Source organism: Orycteropus afer, unplaced genomic scaffold, assembly GCF_000298275.1.
Source record: "Orycteropus afer afer isolate SDZICR_OR568_19922 unplaced genomic scaffold, OryAfe1.0 scaffold00085, whole genome shotgun sequence".
NCBI lineage: Eukaryota > Metazoa > Chordata > Mammalia > Tubulidentata > Orycteropodidae > Orycteropus > Orycteropus afer.
Genome location: NW_006921672.1, coordinates 7849327 through 7873808, shown reverse-complemented (window position 1 = coordinate 7873808; position 24482 = coordinate 7849327). Strand labels below are relative to the sequence as shown.

The 24482-nt window shown below is 39.4% G+C and overlaps 1 protein-coding gene across 1 annotated transcript in view; it reads left to right on the top strand.

Annotated features, from left to right (window-relative positions):
* FBXL20 (F-box and leucine rich repeat protein 20) overlaps positions 1 to 24482 on the top strand; it is a 142882-nt gene that overhangs the window by 49685 nt on the left and 68715 nt on the right. The window contains 1 exon segment of the mRNA XM_042781105.1: positions 13992 to 14053. Within this exon segment, the coding sequence (XP_042637039.1) occupies positions 13992 to 14053 (62 nt within the window).

Sequence of the window (24482 nt, the reverse complement as noted above, 5' to 3'; positions counted from 1 at the left end):
AATCAAAGGTTGGAAAAAGAGATATAAAGCAATGGCAATCAAAAAAAGAGTAGGAGTGGCAATATTAATTGCAATAAAATAGACTTTAAGACAAAAACCACCATAAGAGACGAGGAAGGATCAATTGAGCTAGAGGACATAACCATAATAAATATCTACACACCCAAAGAAAGAGCCCCAAAATAAATAAATCAGACTTTAACAGAATTGAAATACAAATAGATGACTTCACAGTATGTTCTGGTTGCCTAATGCCACTCTGACAAGAATATACCACAAATGGAATACTTGAAGAAACAGGAGTTTATTCTCTTACAGTTTGGAGGCTTTAAGTCTGAATTCAAAGTGCCAGGCTCTAGGGGCTAGGTGAAAGCCCCTCAGCCTTGGGCTTCAGCTCTGCCTCTTGCTCCTGGCCCACTAAAGCTAGAGGCTTTTCTTCACTCAGACAGCTGCTGGCTGCTGAAGCTGACAAGCCCAAGGTTGACAAGTAAAAAGGCACAGTCCTGATGTTACCAAGCCATTAATTCAGGTCCATTGAAAGTCCCAAGGTCGGCAGAGCATGGCAGGCTCCTGAGCAATGACACAGCTACATGCAGGGTTCAAACGTGCCATAAGCTAGAGACCATTCCCAAAGCTGTTTATTATATACGGGAAGCAGACCACATACCCAAAGCAGCTATTCAGCTGCTCCAATAGATTCCACTATGGAGTTAATTACCAATCTCATAGATCACAACACTATAAAATTAGAAATCAATAGTAGGAAGATCAGTGGAAAAAGAGCAAACACATGTTAACTGAATAGCATGCTCCTTAAAAATGGGTAATAGCAAAATAAAAAATGAAATTAAAAAACTGCTTGAATCAAATGACGGTGAAAACACAATATACCAAAATTATTGGGACATAGCAAAAGCGGTCATCAGAAGACAGTTTATAGCAATGAATGCACACATCAGTAAAGAAGAAAGAGCCCAAATCAACAGCTTAACTCAAGATCTCCAATAATGACAAAAAGAGCCTACAGTCACAAGAAGAAAAGAAATTAAAGATTCATACTAGTATGAAGTATGCAAGGATGGTTCAACATTAGAAAAACAATCAATGTGATACATTACATAAGTAAAGGAAAGGAACCACATAATCATATCAATCAGTGCAGAAAAGGCATTTGATCCAATCCCATTCCTAATTTAAAAAAAAAAACCTCTCACAAAAATAGGAATAGAAGGGAAATTCCTCAACATAATAAAGGGCATATATGCAAAATCAGCAGCCAACATTATTTTCAATGGAGATAGAGACTGAAACCATTTCCCTTGCAAACGGGAACCAGACAAGGATGCCCTCTATCACCACTTCTATTCAACATTGTATTGGAAGTCTAGCTAAGGCAATAAGGCAAGAAAGGGAAATGAAAGGCATCCAAATTGGTAAGGAAGAAGTAAAACTATCCCTGTTTGCAGATGGTATGATCCTGTACATAGAAACCCAAGGGACTCACCAAGAAAACTACTGGAACTAAATAAGAGATTTAGCATAGTGGTAGGATACAAGATCAACATACAAAAATCACTTGAATTCCTCTACACCAGCAAAGAAATCTCTGAAAAGGAAATCAGTACCATTTACGATACCTACCAAAGAGATAAAATACTTGGGAAGAAATCTTACCAGGGACACAGAAGACTTATACAAAAAAGCTACAAAACAGTACTTCAAGAAACTATAAGAAATCTACGTAAATAGAAGAACATATCATGCTCATGGATTGGAGGACTGAAAATTGTGATAATGGCACTACTAACTAAAGCAATCTATACATTCAGTGCTATCTCAATCCAGATTCCATCAACATTTTTTAAGGACGTGGGAAAATGAGTCACTAGTTTTATATGGAAAAGAAAGAAACTCGGATAAGCAAAGCACTACTGAAGAACAAAGTAGGAGGTCTCACACTCCCCAATCTAAAAACCAATTCCACAGCCACAGTAGGCAAAACAGCATTATATTGATACAATGACAGACACATAAACCTATGGAACAGAATTGAGAACCCAGAAACAGATCCATCAACCTATGGTCAGCTGATCTTTGAAAAAGTGCTGAAATCCATTAAATGGGGAAGAGATGGTCTCTTTAGCAAATGGTGCTGGCAAAACTGGATATCCATTTGCAGAAAATGAAACAAGATCCATATCACACCATACACAAAAACTAATTCCAGATGGATCAAAGATTTAAATGTGAAACCTGAAACTATAAAGTTCATCAAAAAAAAAGGGGTGGGGGCAAACTTAGGGGCCCTAATTTATGACATAGACTATCAAGCATAACCCAAAGTGCACAAACAGCAGAAGATAAACTAGATGACTCAGAAAAACCAAACTCACAGCTGTCAAGTCGATGCCGACTCATCCTTGGGTTTCCGAGGCGGTATCTCTACGGAAATAGATTGCCCAGTCTTCCTTCTGAGGAGTGCCTGGTGGGTTTGAACCTCCAGCTTTCTGGTTAGCTGTCACATACCTTAGGTTCTACGCCATCAGAGCTCCCAAAACTAGATGACTGGGAACTTCTAAAAATTAAATTATTATGTGCATCAAAAGATTTCTCCAAAAGAGTAAAAAGAGAACCTACAGATTGGGAAAAAATATTTGGCAACAATGTATCTGACAAGGGACTTATCTCTAAGACTTGTAGAAAATTCCAACACCTCAACATTAAAAAGAGAAACAGTCCAATTAATAAATGGGTAGAGAACATAAACAGATACTTCACCCAAGGAGATATTCAGGTGGCCAACAAGCACGTGAAGAAATGTTTGCAATCATTAGCCATTAGAGAGATGCATATCAAACCAACAATGCTGTACCTATTTACTCCAGCAGTGATAGCAATATTCAGGAAGACAGAAAATAACAAATGCTGGGGAGGATGTGGAGAGATTGGGACTCTCACGCATTGCTGGTGGCACTGTAAAATGTTACAATCACTGTGAAAACAGTATGGTGATTCCTTAAAAAGTTGGAAATAGAAATACTGTTTGATACAGCGATCCCACTACTAGGTGCATAACCTAAAGAAGTGAGAGCCAGGACACAAATAGATACATGCACACCCATATTCATCACATCACTATTCACAATAGCAAAGGAAGAAAAACAATCCAGGTGCCCAACAGTGGAAGAATGGATAACTAAACTATGGTACATACACGCAATAGAATACTATGCAGCATTAAAGAAATAAAGACTGTGCAAAATACCTCATAACATGGATGAACCTGGAGGACATTATGTTGAATGAAATAAGTTAATCATAGAAGGATGAATATTGTATTAGTCCATTATTGTGAAAAGTGAAGGAAGGTTTACATATGGAAGGAAACTTTCTCTGTTGGTTACTAGGTGTGATAGTTGGAGCTGTGTGTCAATTTGGTTGGACCACAATTCTGTGTGGTTTAAGCAATTGTGATGTGGGTTGTTCCAGTGATGGAATCAGATGTATATGTTTTGAGCAGCCAATCCTTTGAAAGGGAGTTTCCCTAGGGGTGTGGCCTGCTTCCAGTATATTGATGGACATCCTGGGAAAAGAGACACTCTTCTGTGGAGCAAGATTCTGCCTACAACTTCCCGTGAGCGAACAATCCACCATTCTGCCTGAAGACCTTGGATATGTTATTCGTTGTAGTCAACAACCAGTATACTGCCTGCCAATCTTGAGCTCCTCAGCCCCTGCAGGTACATGAGTTGGGAAAAGCCTCCGGCTTGATATTTGATCCAAGAACTTGGGACTTGCCAGCTTCTATAAGTTGTATGAGCCATTTTCCTAAGATAAATTTCTCTTTCTCTCTCTACCTATAAGCTTTACTGGTTTTGTTTCTCTAGAGAACCCAGTTTAACACACCAGGGATGGGAAGGGAGGGGAGGGAAAATAGCTAGATAGGTAAGACACAAATATTGATTTGGGTGAAGGGAAAGGCAATATATCAAAAACAAGTGACCAACAGAGTAACGCTAGGGAAAAGGAAGACACAGAGAGTTGTACAAGAGGTACAGAGAACAAAGATAAACACTTTTATATACATAATACTGCATTATCAGTAATAACAAACATTAATCTCCAAGTGGATTCATAAGTAGGCAGGCTAAATGATCAGGTTTGTCTGAGCAAAAGGGAATATACCCATGACCTTGTATAAGTTTGGCAGTTGATGTTTATACATATGTATTTGTATGTGCTGTTGTTGTTGTCGTTATGTCCTGGTGAGTTGGACCCGACTCATAGCAACCCCCCTTGGGTTTCTGAGGCAGTATCACTGCGGAAGTAGATGGCCCAACCTTCCTTCTGAGGAGTGGCTGGTGGGTTTGAACCATCAGCCTTCTGGTTAGCAGTCAAGTGCCTTAGACACTATGCTACCAGAGCTCCTGTGTGTGCTGTAGGAATGTTGATATATGTAATAGAGCTAAAGACGCAAAGTGATAACTTGTTAGCCATAGCCAGGCACCCTGATGGAATGAGTGACTGGGCCCACAGAGGACATCAAGCTCAGTTGGCATAACATACTACTCAGAAACATTGTTCTATATCCTGCTTTTGTGAATAGCAACTGGGGTCTTAAAAGTTGGCATACGGCCATCTAAGATTTGACAATTGCTCTCCTCCTCCAAAGCTAAGAAGAATGAAGTATACCAGACACTTGGAAACAGTTAGTCCAGGAGACTAGTGGACTGTGCAAACCTCATCCTACATGACCACTGAGACCAGAGGAACTAGATGGTGACTGGCTACTGCTATCAGCCACTTGGAAAGGGATCAAAATAGGACATCCTGGATACAGCAGGAGAAAAATGTGGAACAAAACTTAAAATCATAAAAAAGACAAGGCTTACTGGTCTGATAGAGACTGGTGAAACCTTTGAGACTATGGCCCCTAGTCACCCTTAGGGCCTGGAATTGAACTCACTTCTGTGGCTTCTAGCCAAACAATAGAGAGGCATATAGGGTAGACATTTACACCAGGTAGGTTCACTCCCTTGAATGATCAACCGTGGGAGATCAGAAAGGCAGTATTTACACATGGAGATAGCTCAGAGGGCAGGCTTGCACAGGAAAAAAGGACACAGGGAAAAGTAACCACAGGGAAGAAGTGGGAAGAGAGATGTTGCATTGTGGGCATTGCAGTCAATCAATGTCATGAAACAAAATGTGTATGAACTGTTGTATGGAAAATGTATTTGCTCTGTAAACTTTCACCCAAGTCACATTTAGGGGGAAAAAAAAAAGATGAATCACTGTAATACTTCTCAGCTTCAGTGATGAGTATATTTGCTGGGTTTTTTCTTCTTTTTTTAATGTACTTTTTATTGGGGGTAGCTAACTAGACAGATTTGCAGTCATGATCTTTGTGGCAGAAATGGTGACTATGTTTAGAAGTGTTATTGTGAGTAATTTTTTAAGTGATTATAATAACTAATATAATTACGTTTGTGGTGGTTGTTAGTTACCAGTGAGTAGATTCTGACTCATGTGACCCCATGTGCTCCATAGGGTTTTCAAGGCTGTAAGGTGTTTTTGGGTAGTTTCAAACTGCCAATTTTCCAGCTAGTGGTCAAGCATTTTACCATTTGTGCCACACAAGGATTCCATAATTCATTTACTGATTTATTATTATGATGATGTTGCCTTCCCCTTCACCCAACTTAATATGTGGCTACCATCTGTTGTTGTTGTTATGTGCTGCCAAGTCGGACCCAACTCATAGTGGCCCCTTGGATTTCCAAAGCGGTATCACTATGGAAATAGATTGCCCAACCTTCCTTCTGAGGAGTGGCTGGTGGGTTTGAACCGCCAGCTTTCTGGTTAGCAGTCAAGTGCCTTAGGCACTATGCTACCAGAGCTCCGGTGGCTACCATCTAGTTAGTGGTTTCCTACTTACTCCTCCCTTCTCCACCCACCCCCAGTAACCATCAAAGAGTATTTTCTTTTTTGTGAAACCCTTTTCTTCACTTTTTACAATAGTGGTCTCATACAATATTTGCCCTTTGTGATTGACTAATTTCACTCAGGATAATGACCTCCAAGTTCCTCCACGCTATGAGATGTTTCAAAGATTCATCACTGTTTAATGTTGTGTAGTATTCCATTGTGTGTATGTACCATAATTTGTTGATCCATTCCTCTGTTGATGGGCATTTAGGTTGCTTCCATCTTTTTGCTGTTGTGAATAGTGCTGCAGTGAACATGAGTGTACATATATTTATTTGTGTCATAGCTTTTATTTCTCTAGGATATATACCTAGTTGTGGGATTGCTGGATCATACAGTATTTCTATTTTCAGCTTTATAAGGAAGCACCATACTATTTCCACAGTAGTTGCACCAGCAGCATATGAGTGTTCCATTTCTCCATACCTTTGGCAGCATTTGTTGTTTTCTGTTTTTGAACTTTGCTGTTTGTGCTAGAGTGAGATGATATCTCATTGTTTTGACTTGTATCTCTCTAATGGCTAAAATCATGATCATTTCTTCATGTGTTTTGTTAGCTACCTGTCTCTTTTAGTGAGGTGTTTCTGTCATCTGCCCATTTTTTAACTGGGTTATTTGTCTTTTTGTTATTAAGGTGTTGAAGTTTTCTATAAATTTTAGTGATAAGCCCCTTGTTGGATGTGTCATTGGGAGCTCTGGTGGTGTAATGACTAAGGCATTTGACAGCTATCCAGAAGGCTGATGGTCCAAACCCACCAGCCACTCCTCGTAAGGAAAGTTGGTCAATCTACTTCCATAGAGATACTGCTTCGGAAACCCAAGGAGGGGTCACTGTGAGTCAGATCCAACTCTTGGCAGTGAGTTTGGTTTTTTTGGTTGGATGTGTCATTGCCAAAAATTTTTTTCTAGACTGTGGGTACTCTTTTTACACTTTTGGTGTGTACAAGTGTCTCATTTTTAGGAGGTACCAGTCATCAATTTTGTCTTCTGGTATTTGTATGTTTTTAGTTATATTCAATGGCGTATTTATGCCCTGAATTAGGGCCCCTAAATTTGTCCCTGTTTTTTTCTTTCATGGTCTTTATGGTTTTAGGTTTTACGTTCAGGTCTTTGGTCCAACTTGAATTCATTTTTGTATATTGTGTGAGATAGGGGTCTTATTTCATTTTCCTGCAAATTGATATTCAGTTTTGCCAGCACTATTTATCAGAGAGACTATTTCTTCCCCATTTAATGAGTTTTGGCTCTTTGTCAAAGATAAGCTGTCCATAAGGGAATGGATTTACTTCTGAGTTCTCAATTCTGTTGCATTGGTCTATGAGTTTGTCATTGTACCACTACCAGGCTCTTTTAACTATTGTGACTGTGTACTAGGTTTTGAGGTTGGGGAATGTGAGGCCTACTTTGTTCTTCCTTAGTAGTGCTTTACTTTCCCAGGAGTCTCTTTTCTTTCCATATAAAGTCGGTGATTAATTTTTCCATCTCTTTAAAGAAAGACGGTGGAATCTGGATCAGGTTTGCATTATATCTGTAGATCACTTTGGGTATCATTGACATTTTTATGATATTAATTCTTCCTGTCCATGAGTGTGGCATATTCTTCCATTTATATACATTTCTTGTAATAGTATCTTGTGGTTTTCTTTGTATAGGTCTTTTGTGTCTCTAGTTAGATTTATTTCTAAGTACTTCATCCTTTGGGTGGTTATTGTAAAAAGTATTGCTTTCCTGATTTCCTTTTCAGAGTTTCTTTGTTAGTATAAAGAAATCTGACATTTTTTATTTTTTTTTTTAAAGTTGATCTTGTACACTGCCACTTTACTGACACTTCCAATTAGTTCCAATAATTTTCTTACTGAGTCTTTGAGATTTTCTATGTGTAAGATATCATCTGCAGATAGAGTTCATTGTCCTTCTTTGCCAATCTGAATGCCTTTTATTTCACTTTTTTTTCTTACTGCTCTGGCATGGACTTCCAATGCAATATTGAATACAAGTGATGACAAAGGGCGTACTAGTCCGGTACCATTCTTAAGGGAATGCTTTCAGTCTCTCCCCATTGGGAATAATGTTGACCATTGGTTTTATATACCAAAAAAAAAAAACAAATCCACTGCCATTAAGTTGATTCTGACTCATACTGACCCCTATTGGGTTTCCAAGGCAGTAAATCTTTATGGAAGTAGATTGCCCCATCTTCCTTCTATAGAGTGGCTGGTGGGTTTGAACCACCAACTTTCTGATTAGCAGTTAGATGCCTTAGGCACTGCACCACCAGTGTGCCTTTGCTCTTAATTATGTTTAGGAATTTCCCCTTCTATTCCTGTTTTGTTTCGTATTTTTATCAGGAATGTGTGTTGGATTATGCTTTTCTGATAATATAATCATGTGGTTTTTTTCTTTTGCTTTATTTATGTGGTGAGTTATGTTGCTTGTTTTTCTAATGTTGAACATCCTTGCTGCATACCTATTATGAATCCTACTTGGTTATGATGTATTAGTTTTTTGATACGTTGTTGGAGTTTTTTGGCTTATATTTTGGTCACAATTTTTGCATCTATGTTCATGAGGAATATTGATCTGGAATTCTCTTTTCAGTGGTGTCTTTGCATGCCTTTGGTATCAGGCTTATGTTCGCTTCATAAAAATGAGTTTGGGAGTATTCTCTCCATTTCTATATTCTGGAATAATTTGAGTAGAAGTACTGTTAGCTTTTTTTTTTTTGAATGTTTGGTAGAATTCACCAGTGAAGCCATCTTGGCCACGACTTTCATTTGTTGATAGTTTTTTATGACCTGTTCGATTTTTTTTTTGTTATGGGTCTGTTCATATTTTTTACCTCAATCTGTTAATTTAGATAGGTAGTATGTTTCTAGAAATCTGTCCATTTCTTCTAGATTTTCAAATTTCCTGGAGGACAGTTCTTCATAGTATCTGTGGTGCAGTGAATTACATGGTATGGCTCTTCTTGCCATGGTCTTTTTGACTCCCACCAGCTTCCTGGGTAGAACTGTGTGAATGTGAGGTGCTTATAGTCCACCAAGGGGATTGGATAGCTTATTAGTAATATAAATAACGTACATGGCACCTTTGCGGAGGTGGACCATGGAATTAAGGTATATGAAACTGTACTGTGGGGATTGGTTAGTTTTAATATTCTGTTAGCCTTAAAATGAGCCCTCCTAGAGGCAGAAAGGGGGAGTTCACTGCCATGAAGAGAGAAGAGTCAGAGGTGGAGTGGAGCACTTTGTTGGATCTGAGATCCCTGTGCTGAGATGGCAGAGAGATAGCAAAGAGTGGCAGTGGCAGGCTTGCTGGCCCACAGAACAAGAAAGCTGAGTGCCTTTGGCCCAGAGGCTTGCTGGTGGAATAGAATGTATCTAGGTGCACCTATGGCAGAGCTACAAGAGCTTTGTAACACTTGCCCAAGCAAGGCTGAGGCCGGGCTGAGAGGCTGAGGGCCAAATAGGCATGCTTGAGGGCATAGCAGAGGGAAGACTGTCCTGATTGAATAATTGTATCCTGAGTGTTCCTGAACCTGAATTGTAACCTGTTACTTCCCTAATAAATCCCATAATCATGCATATTGTTTGTGAGTTCTTTGTGGCCATTGCAACAAATTATCAAGCCCAACAGAGAAATAGTGAGTGTAGTGGGAGGGGACCTTTGGTGTCAGAATTGGTAAGAAGGTTGGAGGTGTCAGCATGTCTCATCACATAGGAATCATCATTGGGTTATTGGTTTTGATCCTTCCCTCTCTCCTTTGTGAAGTTAGAGGAGGTTAGAGAATGCCACCTCTGGGCCATTTTTACAGTGGCCTGGTATCATCCTTAGTATTTCAGTTGGTTCCATTGTGACATTGCCCATTTCATTTCTTATTTGTGTTATTTGCATCATCTTCTTTTCTTTTGTTAAATTTGCCAGTGATTTGTCGATTTATTAATCTTTTCAAAGAACCAACTTGTAGTCTTTTTGATTGTTTCTATTGTTTTTCTGATTCATTTCTTTCCTTCATTTTAAATTTTTATTGTGATTTGGATGATTCATTTTCCATAAAATAGTTCATACATTTTGTCTTATGACATTGACTACGATTGCCCACAGTGTAACAGCTCTCTTCCCACTTCCTCCCCAATCGTTACCTCTTCCCTGTGTCCTTCCTTCCCATGCACTCCAGCCACCCCCCAGCTGTCTCCCTGTACATACACTGCCCTTCTGTTCTCCCATGATTGATCTCTCCAAGTAGTGTATCTACCTGATGTAAATGTTCAGCCCATACTCCTGTCTATTATTTGGTTGGAAGCCACAGGAATGAGTTGAATTCCAGACCTGAAGAATAGCTGGGGGCCATAGTCTCAGGGGTCTCTGTCAGATGTTTCATTTACTTCTGCTAGAATCTTTTCTTATAGGGACTGTATGCTTCTTTTGCTGTTCTTTTTCTAATTGTTGGAGATGTTGAATTAAGGTATTAATTTTGGCTCTTCTGTTTTGATGTGTGCATTTATTGCTGTAAATTACCCTCTGAACATTGCTTTTAATGTGTCCCAAAGATTTTGATATATTTCCATTCTCATTTGATTCAAGGAATTTTTTTATTTCACTTTTTTTTTTTTTCCTGTTCCCCAGCAGTTTTTAAGCAGGGTGTTTATAAGTTTCCATGTGTCCTAGTTACCTAGTGCCACTCTGACAAGAATATACCACAAATGGGGTGGCTTGAACAACAGGAGTTTATTCTCTTACAGTTGGGAGGCTTTAAATCCAAGTTCAAAGTGCCAGGCTCTAGGGGCTGTGTGAAAGCCCCTCGACCTTGAGCTTCAGCTCTGCCTCTTGCTCCCAGCCCACTGAAGCTAGAGGCATCTCTTCACTCAGGCAGCTACTGGCTACTGAGGCTAACAAGCCCACGGTCGACAAATAAAATGGCACAGTCCTGATGTTACCAAACCACACGGCAGGCCATTAATTCAAGTCCATTGTTAAGTCCAAAGGTAGGCAGAGCATGGCAGGCTGCTGAACAACGACACAGCTACATGCAGGGTTCAAGCGTGCCATAAGCTAGAGACCATTCCCCAAGGCTTCTGCTTATATACAGGAAGCAGACCACATTCCCTAAGGCAGCTACTCAGCTGCTCACAATAGATCCCACCATGGACTTGATTGCCAGTCTCATCATGGGGAATACTACATCCAGCTCTCTAGCTGTTCAGGCGGGCCCAGCCAAGTTGACACAAAAACTGAACTACCACACCATGTGTTTGCTTTCTCCCCTTGATTTTCCTATTGCTGATTTGTAATTTTATAGCATTGTGATCTGAGAAGATGCTTTGCAGTATTTTGATTTTTTTTTTTTTTTAATTTATTAAGTCTTGCTTTGTAATATATGGTCTGTTCTGGAGAATGTTCCATGTATGCTGGAAAAGAATGCTCTTGTTGTGTGAAGTGTTGTGTATACGTTATAAGGTGAAGTTAATTGATTGTATTGTTTAGATCTTCTGTGTATTTGTTCAGGAGATCTGGTGGCATGGTGCCGAAGACTTTTGACTGCTAACCAGAGGCTGACGGTTCAGACTAACCAGCCACTCCTTGGAAGGAAGATTGGGCAATCTACTTCCGTAGTGATAGAGCCTTGGAAACCCAAGGAGGGGTTGCTATGAGTCCGTTCCGACTCAATAGCAGTGAGTTTGGTTTTTTGGTTTGGTGTCTTTGTTGAATTTCTTTCTAGTTGTTCTATACTTCATCAAAAATGGTATATTAAAGTCTCCTACTATTCAACAAACTATTGTTGCAGAGTTGTCTATTTCTTTTTTCAATGAATTTGAAGTTTGATTTATGTATTTTGGGACTCTTTCATTGCATGAACAAGTATTTATTATGGTTATGTCCTCTTGTTCAGTTGACATTTCAGTCATTATATAATGTTTTTCCTTGTCTCTTATGGTGGTTTTTGTCTTAAAAGTCTTTTTTATCAGAAATTAATATTGCCACTCCTGCTGTATTTTGATTGTCATTTGCTTGATATCTCTTTTTCCATCCTTTGATTTTTAGTGTATTTTTGAGAAGCATATGGGTAGCCCTTGCCTAGTGGGTGGGGCCACAGGAAGTGCAGATGTGATTGGGTTATGTGGGCACGTTTGCTGTCCCTGGCCAGGTGGTACAAAAAACAAAAATAAAAATGAGAACAAAAAAATACAAACATCACAAACAACTACAGCCAGAAAAAGGGAAAAAGGACAAAGAGAAAAAAAACAACACAAAATCTGGAGGGGGTGGGGACAATGCAAGGGAAAGAGAATAGTAAAGAATAAATAAGAAAAATGCAAAATGGAAAACAAGGGATGGGAAAAACAAAAAGAACAAGGAAAAGGAAAGGAAATAAAAGGGAGGGGAAAGAAAGATGAGGAAGAAAATAATGATTTATTTTTTATTTTTTTCAAAAAGGAGAAAACTTGGTGGGGAGCAGGGCACCAGGGTAGTATTCCTATAAGGAGTTCCTGCTAGTTAGCCCAGTAGGTATCTGATGGCCAGGCTTCTGGACCAGGAGAAAGTTCCTGCAGGTCCAGGACATAGCTGAAGAAGAGTGCCTGATTCTTATCTGGCTCAGAAGATGTCTAGAGGCAGGGTTCCTGGATCCAGGAAAAGTTCCTACTGGCCCAAAAGGCAGCTGGGAGCAGGACACCTGAAGGCAAGGCACCAAGTCTAGGATGGAATTCTATCAGTCCAGAAAATGCTGGTAGTGGGGATGGCCACACCTCTGTTCACTGGAAGGGTGTGGGGAGCAAGGGGAATTTTACACTTTTCTGGTCACCAGCCACCAGTGTGGATGCCCATGCAGCCCTCCTCAAATAGAGTCATTTATCAAGTTGTTGTCCTGATTTGCAATTATTCAAAACAGCCATGCTATCCAGCTCCTTATTTGCTGTTTTCATTCAATTTCTTCTACTTTAAAAAAAAAAAGCCTGCCATTGAGTCAGTTCCAACTCATGGTAATCCTTTAGGACAGCGTAGAACTGCCTCATAGGGTTTCCAAGGCTGTAAATCTTCACAGAAGCACACTGCCTCATCTTTCTCGTGTGGAGTGGCTGCTGGGTTCGAACTGTTTTTCGTTAGAAGCTGAAAACTTAAGCCACTATGCGACCGTTTCTTCTACTAAAAAAAAAAAAACTCACTGCCATCGAGTCGATTAGACTCAGAGCAACCCTTCTTTGGGTTTCCCAGGCGGTATCTCTGTAGAAGTAGATTGCCTAGTCTTCCTTCCCAGGAGTGGCTAGTGGGTTTGAACCGCCAGCCTTCTGGTTAACAGTCATATGCCTTAGGCACTTCACCCCAGAGCTCCTGCTAGTCAGTATTTAATCCACTTCTTTATACTTTCCTTCAAAGGTCAGGGTTCCAGGATTATTTGTTTGAAATTGGTTTGTCATCTGCCTTTTCCACCATCTTGCCAGTTTTTTTTTTACTTACGTGTTTTGTTAAATGATCCCTTGAATGCACTAAGAATGATTATGGTGGTGGTAGTTAAGAAACATCATTTTTCTGGGTGATACAAAAGAGTGTTTTCTCTCTTACTATCTCCCTGAATGTAAAAGAGGTTTGGGGACTCACCTGATCTTAATGGCATTTTAAAATAGTCATTGTGTAGTGACCTTGCAAGTAAACCTTTTTGTAACTCAAACATTTTGTAGCTCAGTTTCCTTCTCTGTAGAATGAAGATAGTAGGACTGTTACAAAGATAAAAAATATTAGTATATTAAAAACACTTTTAAAAGTACCTGGCACATAGTGTCATCCTTCTGACTGCTGTTCTTTTTCTCTGGAGACAGAATGAATGAAATGCCTCAAAGACATTTTCCATCCTAAAAAGTCTCTGAAAATTCTGCTTTGGGTTATAACACCTACTCTGCTTATTTACTTCTCTCCTGAGAGGATTGCCTCTAAAACTGTTGAGTTGAACATAATAAAGTGTTAAGTAACACTTGACACATCATGACACAATGATTTTGTTTTTGCAGATGTTCTCAAATAGCGATGAAGCTGTAATCAATAAAAAACTTCCCAAAGAACTCCTATTACGGTAAGTCTGAATGCTAATTTTGTGTTGGCTTTTTTTGTGTGTATTTTATTTGCTATTTTATAGTTAGGAGCTCTGGTAGCATAGTGCCTAAGGCACTTGACTGCTAACCAGAAGGCTGGCGGTTCAAACCCATCAGCCACTCCTTGGAAGGAAGGTTGGGCAATCTACTTCCATAGTGATACCACCTCAGAAAACTGAAGGAGGGTTCACTGTGAGTTGGAGCCCACTCAACAGCACATAACAAAAACAACAACAATTTTATAGTTATGATCATTTTCTCCATTTCTGGCATATGTCATTTGTTAGACACAGATTTATTCTGCCACATAAATTACAATTTAATTTTATAATTTAACTAGTTATACATTAAATTTATTGATCAATTTGTGAACTTTCAAGCTTATTGCTAGTTTTTATATATACATAGTATCTGGGTTATCGGAATTTATTTATCAATTCTTTTGTTAAATAACCTTACTCTTTTTTAGAACTAAATCAAGATATTTGAAAGTTTAATTTAGTAACAGTTTTCTTCCTACCACCTTGTACCTATGTATGATTTTGTTTTCTAGTTTTCCATTGCCCTGTTTATTCTTGTATACCATGTAAAAGAGGTAGTATTTTTTTATTTCACAGTACTGAGTTTTTGAGGAATGATTCTCAGGTAACTTTTCCCCTACACTTGCCCATTCTATCAAAATGTACCTATAAAGTCACTTTCATTTGGAACAAATTACTATGTATGCTGAGCAGCTCTGTGGAATTACTTTATTTTATAAAGCAAAGTTATTTGAAATCCTTTATCTTCCAGTATTACAGTTAAGATTTTAACATCTTCATTTTTAATCCATAGAAATTGCATTTGGTTTCACCTGTAACAGAAAACACACAACCCCATTTCACAGACATCTGATTTAGGACTTACCTAAGGAGTTCTGGGGGAGCTCTGGTGATGTAGTGCCTGAGACGTTCGACTGCTAACCAGAAGGCTGGTGGTTCAAATCCACCAGACACTCCTCGGAAGGAAGATTGGGCAATCTATTTCTGTAGTGATGCCGCCTCGGAAACCCAAGGACGGGTGGCTGTGGGTCAGATCTGACTCGAAGGCAGTGAGTTTGGTTTTTGGTAAGGAGCTCTGGTGGTGCAGTGCATAAGGGATTTGGCTGCTAACCAGGTCAGTGGTTTAAACCCACCAGCTGCTCTGTGGGAGGAAGATGAAGCAATCTACTTCCATAAAGATTTACGGTTTGGGAAACCAAATGAGGGTCGCTAAGAGTTGGAATCGACTTGATGGCAGTGGGTTTGGTTTTTTTGGCTTTAGGTAGAGAATAGCATTAAGGGAGTTACTTTCAGAGCCTCTGCACTATTTGGCCACTTAATCATAATATTCTTTGCTCACTTGAGAAGTATATTTTATAGTTGTTGGAAATTAATTAGTTACTGTGCCCAGAGGCATGCACCTACTTCTTTCTCTAAAGAGCTACTGCTGTCTAGCCTGTAACCAGCCCCATTCCTGCTGAAGGATAGAAAATAATCTTTGACCCTACTGGTGAGGGCATTCCCTAAGTGTGAACATGTCTGAATCCTCCACTAGATTGCAAGGTCCTTGAAATCAGGGACCATATCCTATAAATCTTTATGTTCCCTTAGTACATTTACTTGGAGATACTAAGAAAAAATAACTGAGTTGAACTTGGAATGCATTTTTACATAGACACAATGCATACATGTTATTTGGCTGTAGTTGAAATAATAACAGTAAACCCTGGACTACCCAGAGATTTTAGAGAATGTGTCTTTCTGAATGTCTTGTAGTTTCAGCAATGTTTTAGCCATCTTAAAATGAAATATTTTTAAATGGGCTATGTTCTTTGCTGTTACCATCAACTGTGAGTACATTGAAACATAATTTAAATTTTTGATGATAGTGCCATTATTTTGGACATTACATATTGTTTTATGCAACGATGGTTTACATTAAGATTCACCAAGATTTGAAGAAATTACTTGACTCTCTGCAAACTGGCCCCACTCAGCTATTGATTGACATTTTATGTGTTACTGGTTTTTCAGGTTTCACCATGAAACTCAAATGCGTTGGCCTACAAGGACCCTCGTTATCTGACAAGGGAATAATATGATTTTATTTATATTTTTAAGGATTAGTCTGGCTATATATGAAGACCAGATTGGGGGATATATGCAGAAGGCTACTAAAGAAATCCAGGCAAGAGATGAGGGTAACATAGAAATGTCAGTATTGCCCTACCCCTCCTCTTTCTATTTTTAGTCACTATTTATGACCTCACTTTGGTACTTAAGGATGAGTTATAAGGCCTATAGTGGTCAGACAGACAGCATTATGCAGGTCCAAGAAAATTCCTGTATCAACCAGCTTTCGTTACCACAAATAACTCCCAAATCTCAGTGGCTTTCTCCCTCATCACTGCATGAGACTGCAATTTGGCTGTGGCTCTCTTCTAGGCAGTGGTTTGACAATGGACCTCTCATGCTTACCTTCTCATTCCTGCATGGGGACTAAAGGAGTAACTCTTGTCTGAGGCTGAGGGCAGGTGCAAGAAAGACCCAAGCCAGGTCACCTAAATAATTTTAAACCTTTTACTTGGGTGTGGCATCATCATGTCCATCTACATCCCATTGGCTAATGCAGTTCACATGTCTAAGTCTAATATTGTTGGAATGGGAAAGTATATGGAAGAGAGGATATGTGTGTGTATATATGTGAAAAGTACTATTGTGAGGAGCTATCAGGTTGGCTCCAACTCATGCGGAAATGTTGCCTCATGCAGCACTATCTTCCCAAATTTTGCTATGTTTACAATTGACCATGTGTATGCACACCCTTATAGTAACCATCTCTCCTCAATTCTGACTCTTCACCACTAATTACAGTGAAGAGTTGTGTAACTATATCCTAGTATTACCTCTGCCACTCAGTTTAGAGCACTGCCATTTCAGGGTTTGGGAGTGAGAAAGATTAGGAGTATTTGACTCCTTCTCTATGGTGTCACAACGAATGCCCGTGAGTTGGGAAGCTGGTAAAATAAAGAGATTGAAGAGGGAAAATATGTGTCTGACTTCTCAAGTTAGAACATTGGAGATACTTTATCCATATCAACATTTTTATCAGTGATAATTTGGTTCTAATTTTTATGTGTTATATTGGCATTTACCCTTGCATACGTTACAGGTTAAATTGATTCATTTCTAAGCTAAGCAGGAAACCTAACTACCACTTACAATATTATTTCTATGGGAAAAAGAGCTTGAGTTCCTAACAACCAATTCTATATATAAAATGTGTATAAAACATGGACTTTTTTAAACCATTAAAGCCAAGTAGAAAAAAAAGCTTTCTTTTAATCTTTGACATTGCATTAGAGAGGTAACACTTGATCTGTGTGAATATGAATAAATTAAATCTGGATGTTTATAATTTATTTAAATTCATAGAGTGAACTCCCTGAAAAAGTTTAAATTTGTTTAAAGTGTATAGCTCAAGGATGGAAACACCAGACAGACGCCTCTGGGAAGGAAAACTGGGCCATTAGAAAACAGGAATAGAAGAAAAACTTGCTTTTCAGTATCTTTTTTTAGCCATTTTATTTTTAACTTTTCATTTTGAAATAATTTCATACTTACAAAAAGTTCCAAAACCAATACAAAAAATTTGAGTATATCCTTCACTTGGCTCCCCCATTGTAAAATTATTTTTTTCTTTTTAATTTGTATTTTGTGCAGATGTTCTTTAGACTATGAAAATGTCCTGTTACTTATCATACTTTTTAATCCACTAATTTTAGCATCCATTGATGTTACCAGAAATGGTTATCACTATGGTATTTGCAACTATTTTCTATTCTTGTAATTCCTCTACATTTATTAGTTGAAATTCTGCTATAAGGACAAGTTTTCCCTTTGCCCTCATTTACTTATGTATTTAGTTATTTGTTTGTATCGATAGAGACTCAGGGGAACCGGACTTCTGAATCAACAAATGTTTTGAAAGCTATGAGTTACATTCTCTTACTTATCATTACTTAACTTTGTTGCTAAGCCTTTCTGTATCTTTTCTTATTTTTATTTTTTGGTGAAAATATACATACATAAAGCATACACCCATTCAGCATGTCTAGTTTAATGCCGTAGGTTACATTCTTCATATTTTGTCATCATTCTTTTTCTATTTCTATCCATATTGTCTCTCACCACCATAAACTGTCTGCCCCTTAGATATTTCATCTGTGCTTTTTTTTTTTTTAACAAATCCACAATTTTATTTATTTACTTTTCAGTAAGTTTATCCTTTAGGGATAGCATTACACAGATTCTGTGTCTAGTGGCCTTAGCAGTAAGGTTGCTTTGGAATTTGGCACAAACTGTTTTGCTGTTTCCACGCGCACAAGTGATCTTTCCCCAGATTACTCTAGTTCTGTAAGTTTTGCCACCAGGAGTCACTATATTGTTCTTTACTTTGTACAATTAAACATATTTCTTACCTACGCAGAATTCTATTTCATCTCAGGCACAAACATCTTTAATTCTGAAAAGAGCTGTGTGTTCCCTATAATTCCAGACATTCCATTTATAGCCAGCAGAAATGACCTTGGACCACAGCCTTCCAGGCATACTTGATGGTTCAGAAGTCCTGTTCCCAACAGGCCTTCACTGGTTCTAAGATGGTAGAGAGAGTCCGTACACCTTATTTGCGTTGTCCCACTCGCACAAGAGTTCAGTGCACCTTGTTTGCATTATTGCAGGCTGTTCAATCCCCTTGCTAGGCCACAAACACCTTAGTGAATAGTCCTACTCAGTCATTTTGTGGGAATCTCAAAGACTGTGGTTAAAGGGCCATGTTAAGTAATTTACTGCAGAGCACATATTTTTCCTCATTTTGATCAAAGATCCAATATTTGAAACATACAGTAATGGTATCCAAGCACCAACCATTTCTACTGTTCTCATAGCAAAGGAGAATAGTAGTTCATGGAGGCAATTAGAGACCTGCAGTCCATTTTTTTTGAAGAGTGTATGTATCTTTCGAATTTCATATCATATTTGTATATTAGCTATTTTTTAAAATACGGTTTAATAATAAAAAAAATTGGTTTGATTAGATTTTAAGTTACACACAAGCAGAACAATTGTGTCGTCAAGACCTTGTGTGCGCAAAGTTACCAGTGAATTAAGCAAAAGAGTCTAGCAAACTGGAATCTGCTGTTCTGCATAATGTGAAATTGTTAGAATTGACAGTGCTCCCTTTCAGAGAAGGGCCCATATGCACTTATTTAAGGATACCTCTTTAAAAATGAATGTGAATGTTTATAAGACAAAGACTTGTTTTTCAAGAGCTACTGTGAAGGGGCTTGTTTCTTAAGATTCCTTCTGAGGATGATTTTGATAACTACAAAAAAAAAAAAGACATGAAGTGATAAGACTTCTTGAGCCCACACATTCCCTTTTAGCTACAAGACAAAATGTGCTTTCAGAATAGGATGATTATTACAAGAATCTGATTTGATTTTTGTTTTCTCCTCTTGAGGTTGTGAGATCATAAATGTGATGTGACATACATGTATGTATGAGTGAGTAGGAGATGAACTTTTTAAACTCAGAAAGGATGGATTCACTGGAGTTTTTTTTTTTTTTTTAATCCCCCTTCCCTTTGTCTAAAATTAAGTTCCCTGACAAAAGAGAGCGTTAACATTGGAGGAGCAGTGGCAGAGAAATGGTGGCAGTAGATCCAGAAGACCAGCACTACATGGTACAGTGGGCTTCCTCATCCATGGAGTGAGGTAGCTATAGTAGGTATACCGACCCATGGAGCAAGAGAGCTGAGTGCCTTTGAGCAGGAGTCTTGGTAGCAGAGTGGGTAGTACAAACGGTTTGTACTGGCCTACTAACCTAAATATTGGAGGTTTGAAATCCCCTCCCTGCTGCCAGTGGCACCAGGAAAAAAAGCCTCACAATCTGCTTCCATAAACATTACAGCCAACAAAACCCTATGGAGCAGTTCAGCTCTGCAGCACATGACATCACCATGAGCTGGAATCAACTAGACGTGGCTCGGTTTTTTGTGAGGGGAGAGGTGTTTGTCTAAAATAGTAGATAGTCAAGTTGTGTTGGGGATCCCAAGACCACTCCCATGTTCAGTGTTTCACTAGGAGGACTCAAAGGAGGAACAAATAAAGGCATACTTGTGGCTATATTTATACAGGGAAAGGATGCAAAACAAAATCGGCAAAGGGAAAAGGAACATGGGGCAAAATCCAGAGGAAACCAGGCACAGTCTTCCAAAAGTCCTTCCCCGGTGGAGTTGCACAGTATGCACTTAATTCCTCCAGCAATGAGCTGTGACAACATGGGTGAAATATTTCCTGCAGGGGATATCATTGATGGGAACTCTCCTAAAATCCAGGTTCTCAGAAGCCATCCAAGGACCAGCCTTGCAAGCAAGTCTTTCTAAAGATAGCAGTCTTGGCCTTGCAGTGTTAACTCTTCTGCACACATCATCTCATAATTCTTTTCAAAGAAGCTCATAGTATTGATTTTTAGTAGTTTTTCCTTCAGTTTAATTGCCAGGAGTTCAAGATGGGTAAGGGTGTGTGTGTGTGTTTCTTTTTAAAGGCATAATGGTTAATAACATAGACTCTCGAATCTGACTACCTAGATTGTATCATTTACTAGCTAAAAATTGGGAATAATACAAGTACCTTCCTCATAGGGTTATGGTCAGATGGGTTGATATATGCAAGGTGCTTAGAAAAGTGCCTGACACATAATAAGTGCTTTGAAAATGTTGATATTGTTTTGATTCTCTATTGCTTCTATAATAGACATACCACGAGTGGATGACTTGAACAAACAAGGATTATTCTCTTCCAATTTTGGATGCTAGAAGTCTGAGTTCAAAGTGCTGGCTCTAGGAACTGGGTGAAGGCCCCTTGACCTTGGGATTTAGCTCTACCTCTTGCTCCTGGCCCACTGGAGCTGGAAGCATCTCTTTGCTCAGGTGGCTACTGAGGCTGACAAGCCCAAGGTTAACAAGTAAAATGGCACAGTCCAAAGATGATTAGTCAAAACAGCATGCCACTAGTTCAAGTCCAGAAACAGTTCCAAGATCAGCAGACAACAAGGCAGGTCACTCACTGATAACTCTGCCAAATGCAGGATCCAGATATGCCAAGAAGCGAAAGACCTTTCTTAAAGCTGCTTCTTATATACAGGAAGCAGACCACATCCCTAAGGCAGCTACTCAGCTGCTCACAGTAGATCCACCATGGAATTGATTACCAGTCTCATCATGGGGAATAACTACATCCACCTGCCCAGCCACTCAAAACCAGACCCAGCCAAGTTGACATACAACCCTTAACTGCCACAGGTATTATGATCATTACTGATTCTACTCTTTACTCATACACCATAAAATAATGTTATCTGATTTCAAGACTATCAAAAGTGACCATCTCTCAATTAAGGTACAAATTGGCACATATTCCTATTATCAGAGGATAGAACAGCAGCATTACTTTATTCTCCTTTTTTTAAAAAATTTTATTGTCATTTAGGTGAAAGTTTACAGAGCAAATTCATCTTCCTTATAGCAGTTCACATACACTTTGTCTCATGACATTGACTACAGTCTCCCACAATGCAACAACTGTTGTCACACTTCGTCCCCATAGCCATCTCTTCCTGTGTCCTTTCATCTCCTGCATTCCTGTACTCCAAGCTGTCTCCCTGTGCATATAAAGTCCTTCTATTCTCCCCTGGGGAGCTCTGGTGGCATAGTGCCTAAGGCACTTGACTGCTAACCAGAATGTTGACAGTTCAAACCCACCAGCCACTCCTTGGAAGGAAGATTGGGCAATCTGCTTCCATAGTGATACTGCCTCGGAAAGCCAAGGAGGGGTCGCTGTGAGTCAGAGATGACTCAGTAGCACATAACAACAACAATATTCTCCCATGACTGATCTTTCCAAGGAGTGTATGTCCCTACTGTAAATGTTCAGCTCATATGCCTGTCTTTCGTTTGGCTGGAAGCCATAGAAGTTGGTTCAATTCCAAACCTGAAGGGTAGCTGGGGGCTATATATAGTCTCAGGGATTCCACCAGGCTCTGTCAGACCAGATAACCTGGTCCCCCCCACCTTTTTTTTTTATGATGTTGAGTTTTGTTCCACATTATTCTCCCACTCTATCCAGGATCTCCTGCATACATCCCTCTTTGAGAGGTTGACAGTGGTAGCTGTCCACCAGCTAGTTCTGGCCTCATAGTTGTATAGGCTGAAGATCACATGGTGTACCAGTCCCTTGGACTAATTGTTTCCATGTGTTACTGGTTTTCTTCATTGTTCTCTGCTCTGGACAAGGAGAGACCCATCGTTGCATCTAGATGACTGCTTGCAAGCTTTTAAGATCCCAGTCACTACTTGCCAAAGTAGGAGGTGGAACGGTGTTTCGTGTAGTATGTTATGACAGTTGAGCTTGATGTCTTCTGTAACTATGGTCCCAAGCCCACAGGTTCAACTACTCGGTCCCTCTGGTTAGCTGGCTGTGACCAAGAAATGAATACATCCTTGTCCCTTGTCAGCTCTACTGTACACCTGAGAATTCAGATCATACAAATACTCTTACAGGAACACTGTCTGCCAACCCTATACTTGTCTTAGTACTTTCCCTGCTGCATAGACATACCTAATAGTTCAGCCTGTCCACCCATCTATCTACCTGTATACCCATGTTTGCCTTTACTGAGAACACAGTACTATATGTGCAAAAGAGTTCATCTTTGTTGGCTGCACTTCCCATGTACCTCTCTCTCTATGTCTTAATCTTCCTCAGTGCCACCATGTTGATTACTCACATTTTGCCCTTCTCTTCACCCAAATCAATACTTATCTCTACCTATCTAACAGTGTTTCCTACCCTACCCTCCCACCCCTGGTAACCAACAAAGAAAATTTCCTTCCATATATAAACCATTCCCTGACTTTTACAATAATGGACTAATACAATATTTGTCCTTCTGTGGTTGACTTACTTCACTAAGCATAATGTCCTCCAAGTTCAGCCACGTTATACGGAGTTTTGCAGATTCTATATTCTTTAGGGTTGCATAGTATTCCATTGCATGTATTGTGGTTGTTATGTTTGTGTGTCAGCTTGGCTGGGCCTGGTTGAATGGCTAGGCAGCTGGTGGTAGTAATTCCCCATGATGAGACTGGCAGTCAGCTCCATGGTGGGATCTACCACAAGCAACTGAGAGCTGCCTTTGGGATGTGGTCTACTTCTTGTATTTAAGGAGAAGCCTTGGGAATGGTCTCTAGCTTATGGCACCTTGAACCCTCATGTAGCCATGTTGTTGTCCACCAGCCTGCCATGCTCTGCCAACCTTGGGACTTACAATGGACTTGAATTAGTGGCGTGCCATGTGGTTTGGTAACATTGGGACAGTGCCCTTTTACTAGTCAACCTTGGGATTGGCAGCCTCAGGAGCCAGCAGCTGAGTGAAGAAAACCCTCTAGCTTCAGTGGGCTGGGAGCTAGAGGCAAAGCTGAAGCCCAAGGCTGAGGGGCTTCACCCAGCCCCTAAAGCCTGGCACTTTGAACTTGGACTTAAAGCCTCCAAATTGTAAGAACAAACTCCTGTTTAAGGCCATCCCATTTGTGGTATATTCTTGTCAGAGCAGCACTAGGTAACCAGAACATGTGTGTACCACAGTTTAGTTATCCATTCCTCAGTTGATGGACACCTAGGTTGTTTCCAACTTTCTGCTATTGTAAACAGTGTTGCGATGAACATGGGTGTGCATATGTCTGTTTTTATCATGGCTCTCACTTCTTAAGGATATATACCTAGTAATGGAATGGCTGGATCAAATGGCATTTCTGTTTCCAAATTTTAAGGAATCACCATTCTGCTTTCCACAGTGGTTGTACATTATACAGTCCCACCAGCAGTGTATGAGAGTCCCAATCTCTACATCCTCACCAGCATTTGTTATATTCTGTCTTGTTGAACTTTGCTGCTAGTGCTAGGGCAAGATTGTTGTTTTGATTTGCATCTCTCTAATGGCTAATGATCATGAGCATTTCTTCATATATTTGTTGGCTGCCTGAATATCTTCCTTGGTGAAGTGTCTATTTATGGCTTCTGCCCATTTTTTGATTGGATTATTTGTCTTTTTGTTACTGAGGTGTTAGAGTTTTCTATAAATTCTAGAGATAAGTGCCTTGTCAGATATGTCATTGCCGAATATTCTTTCCCAAACTGTAGGTTCTCTTTTGATTTTTTTGGAAAAGTCCTTGGAAGCACATAAAAATTTAATTTTTAGAAGGTCCCATTCATCTAGTTTCTCTTCTGCTGTTTGTATATTTTGGGTTATGCTTGATAGTCTATTTATG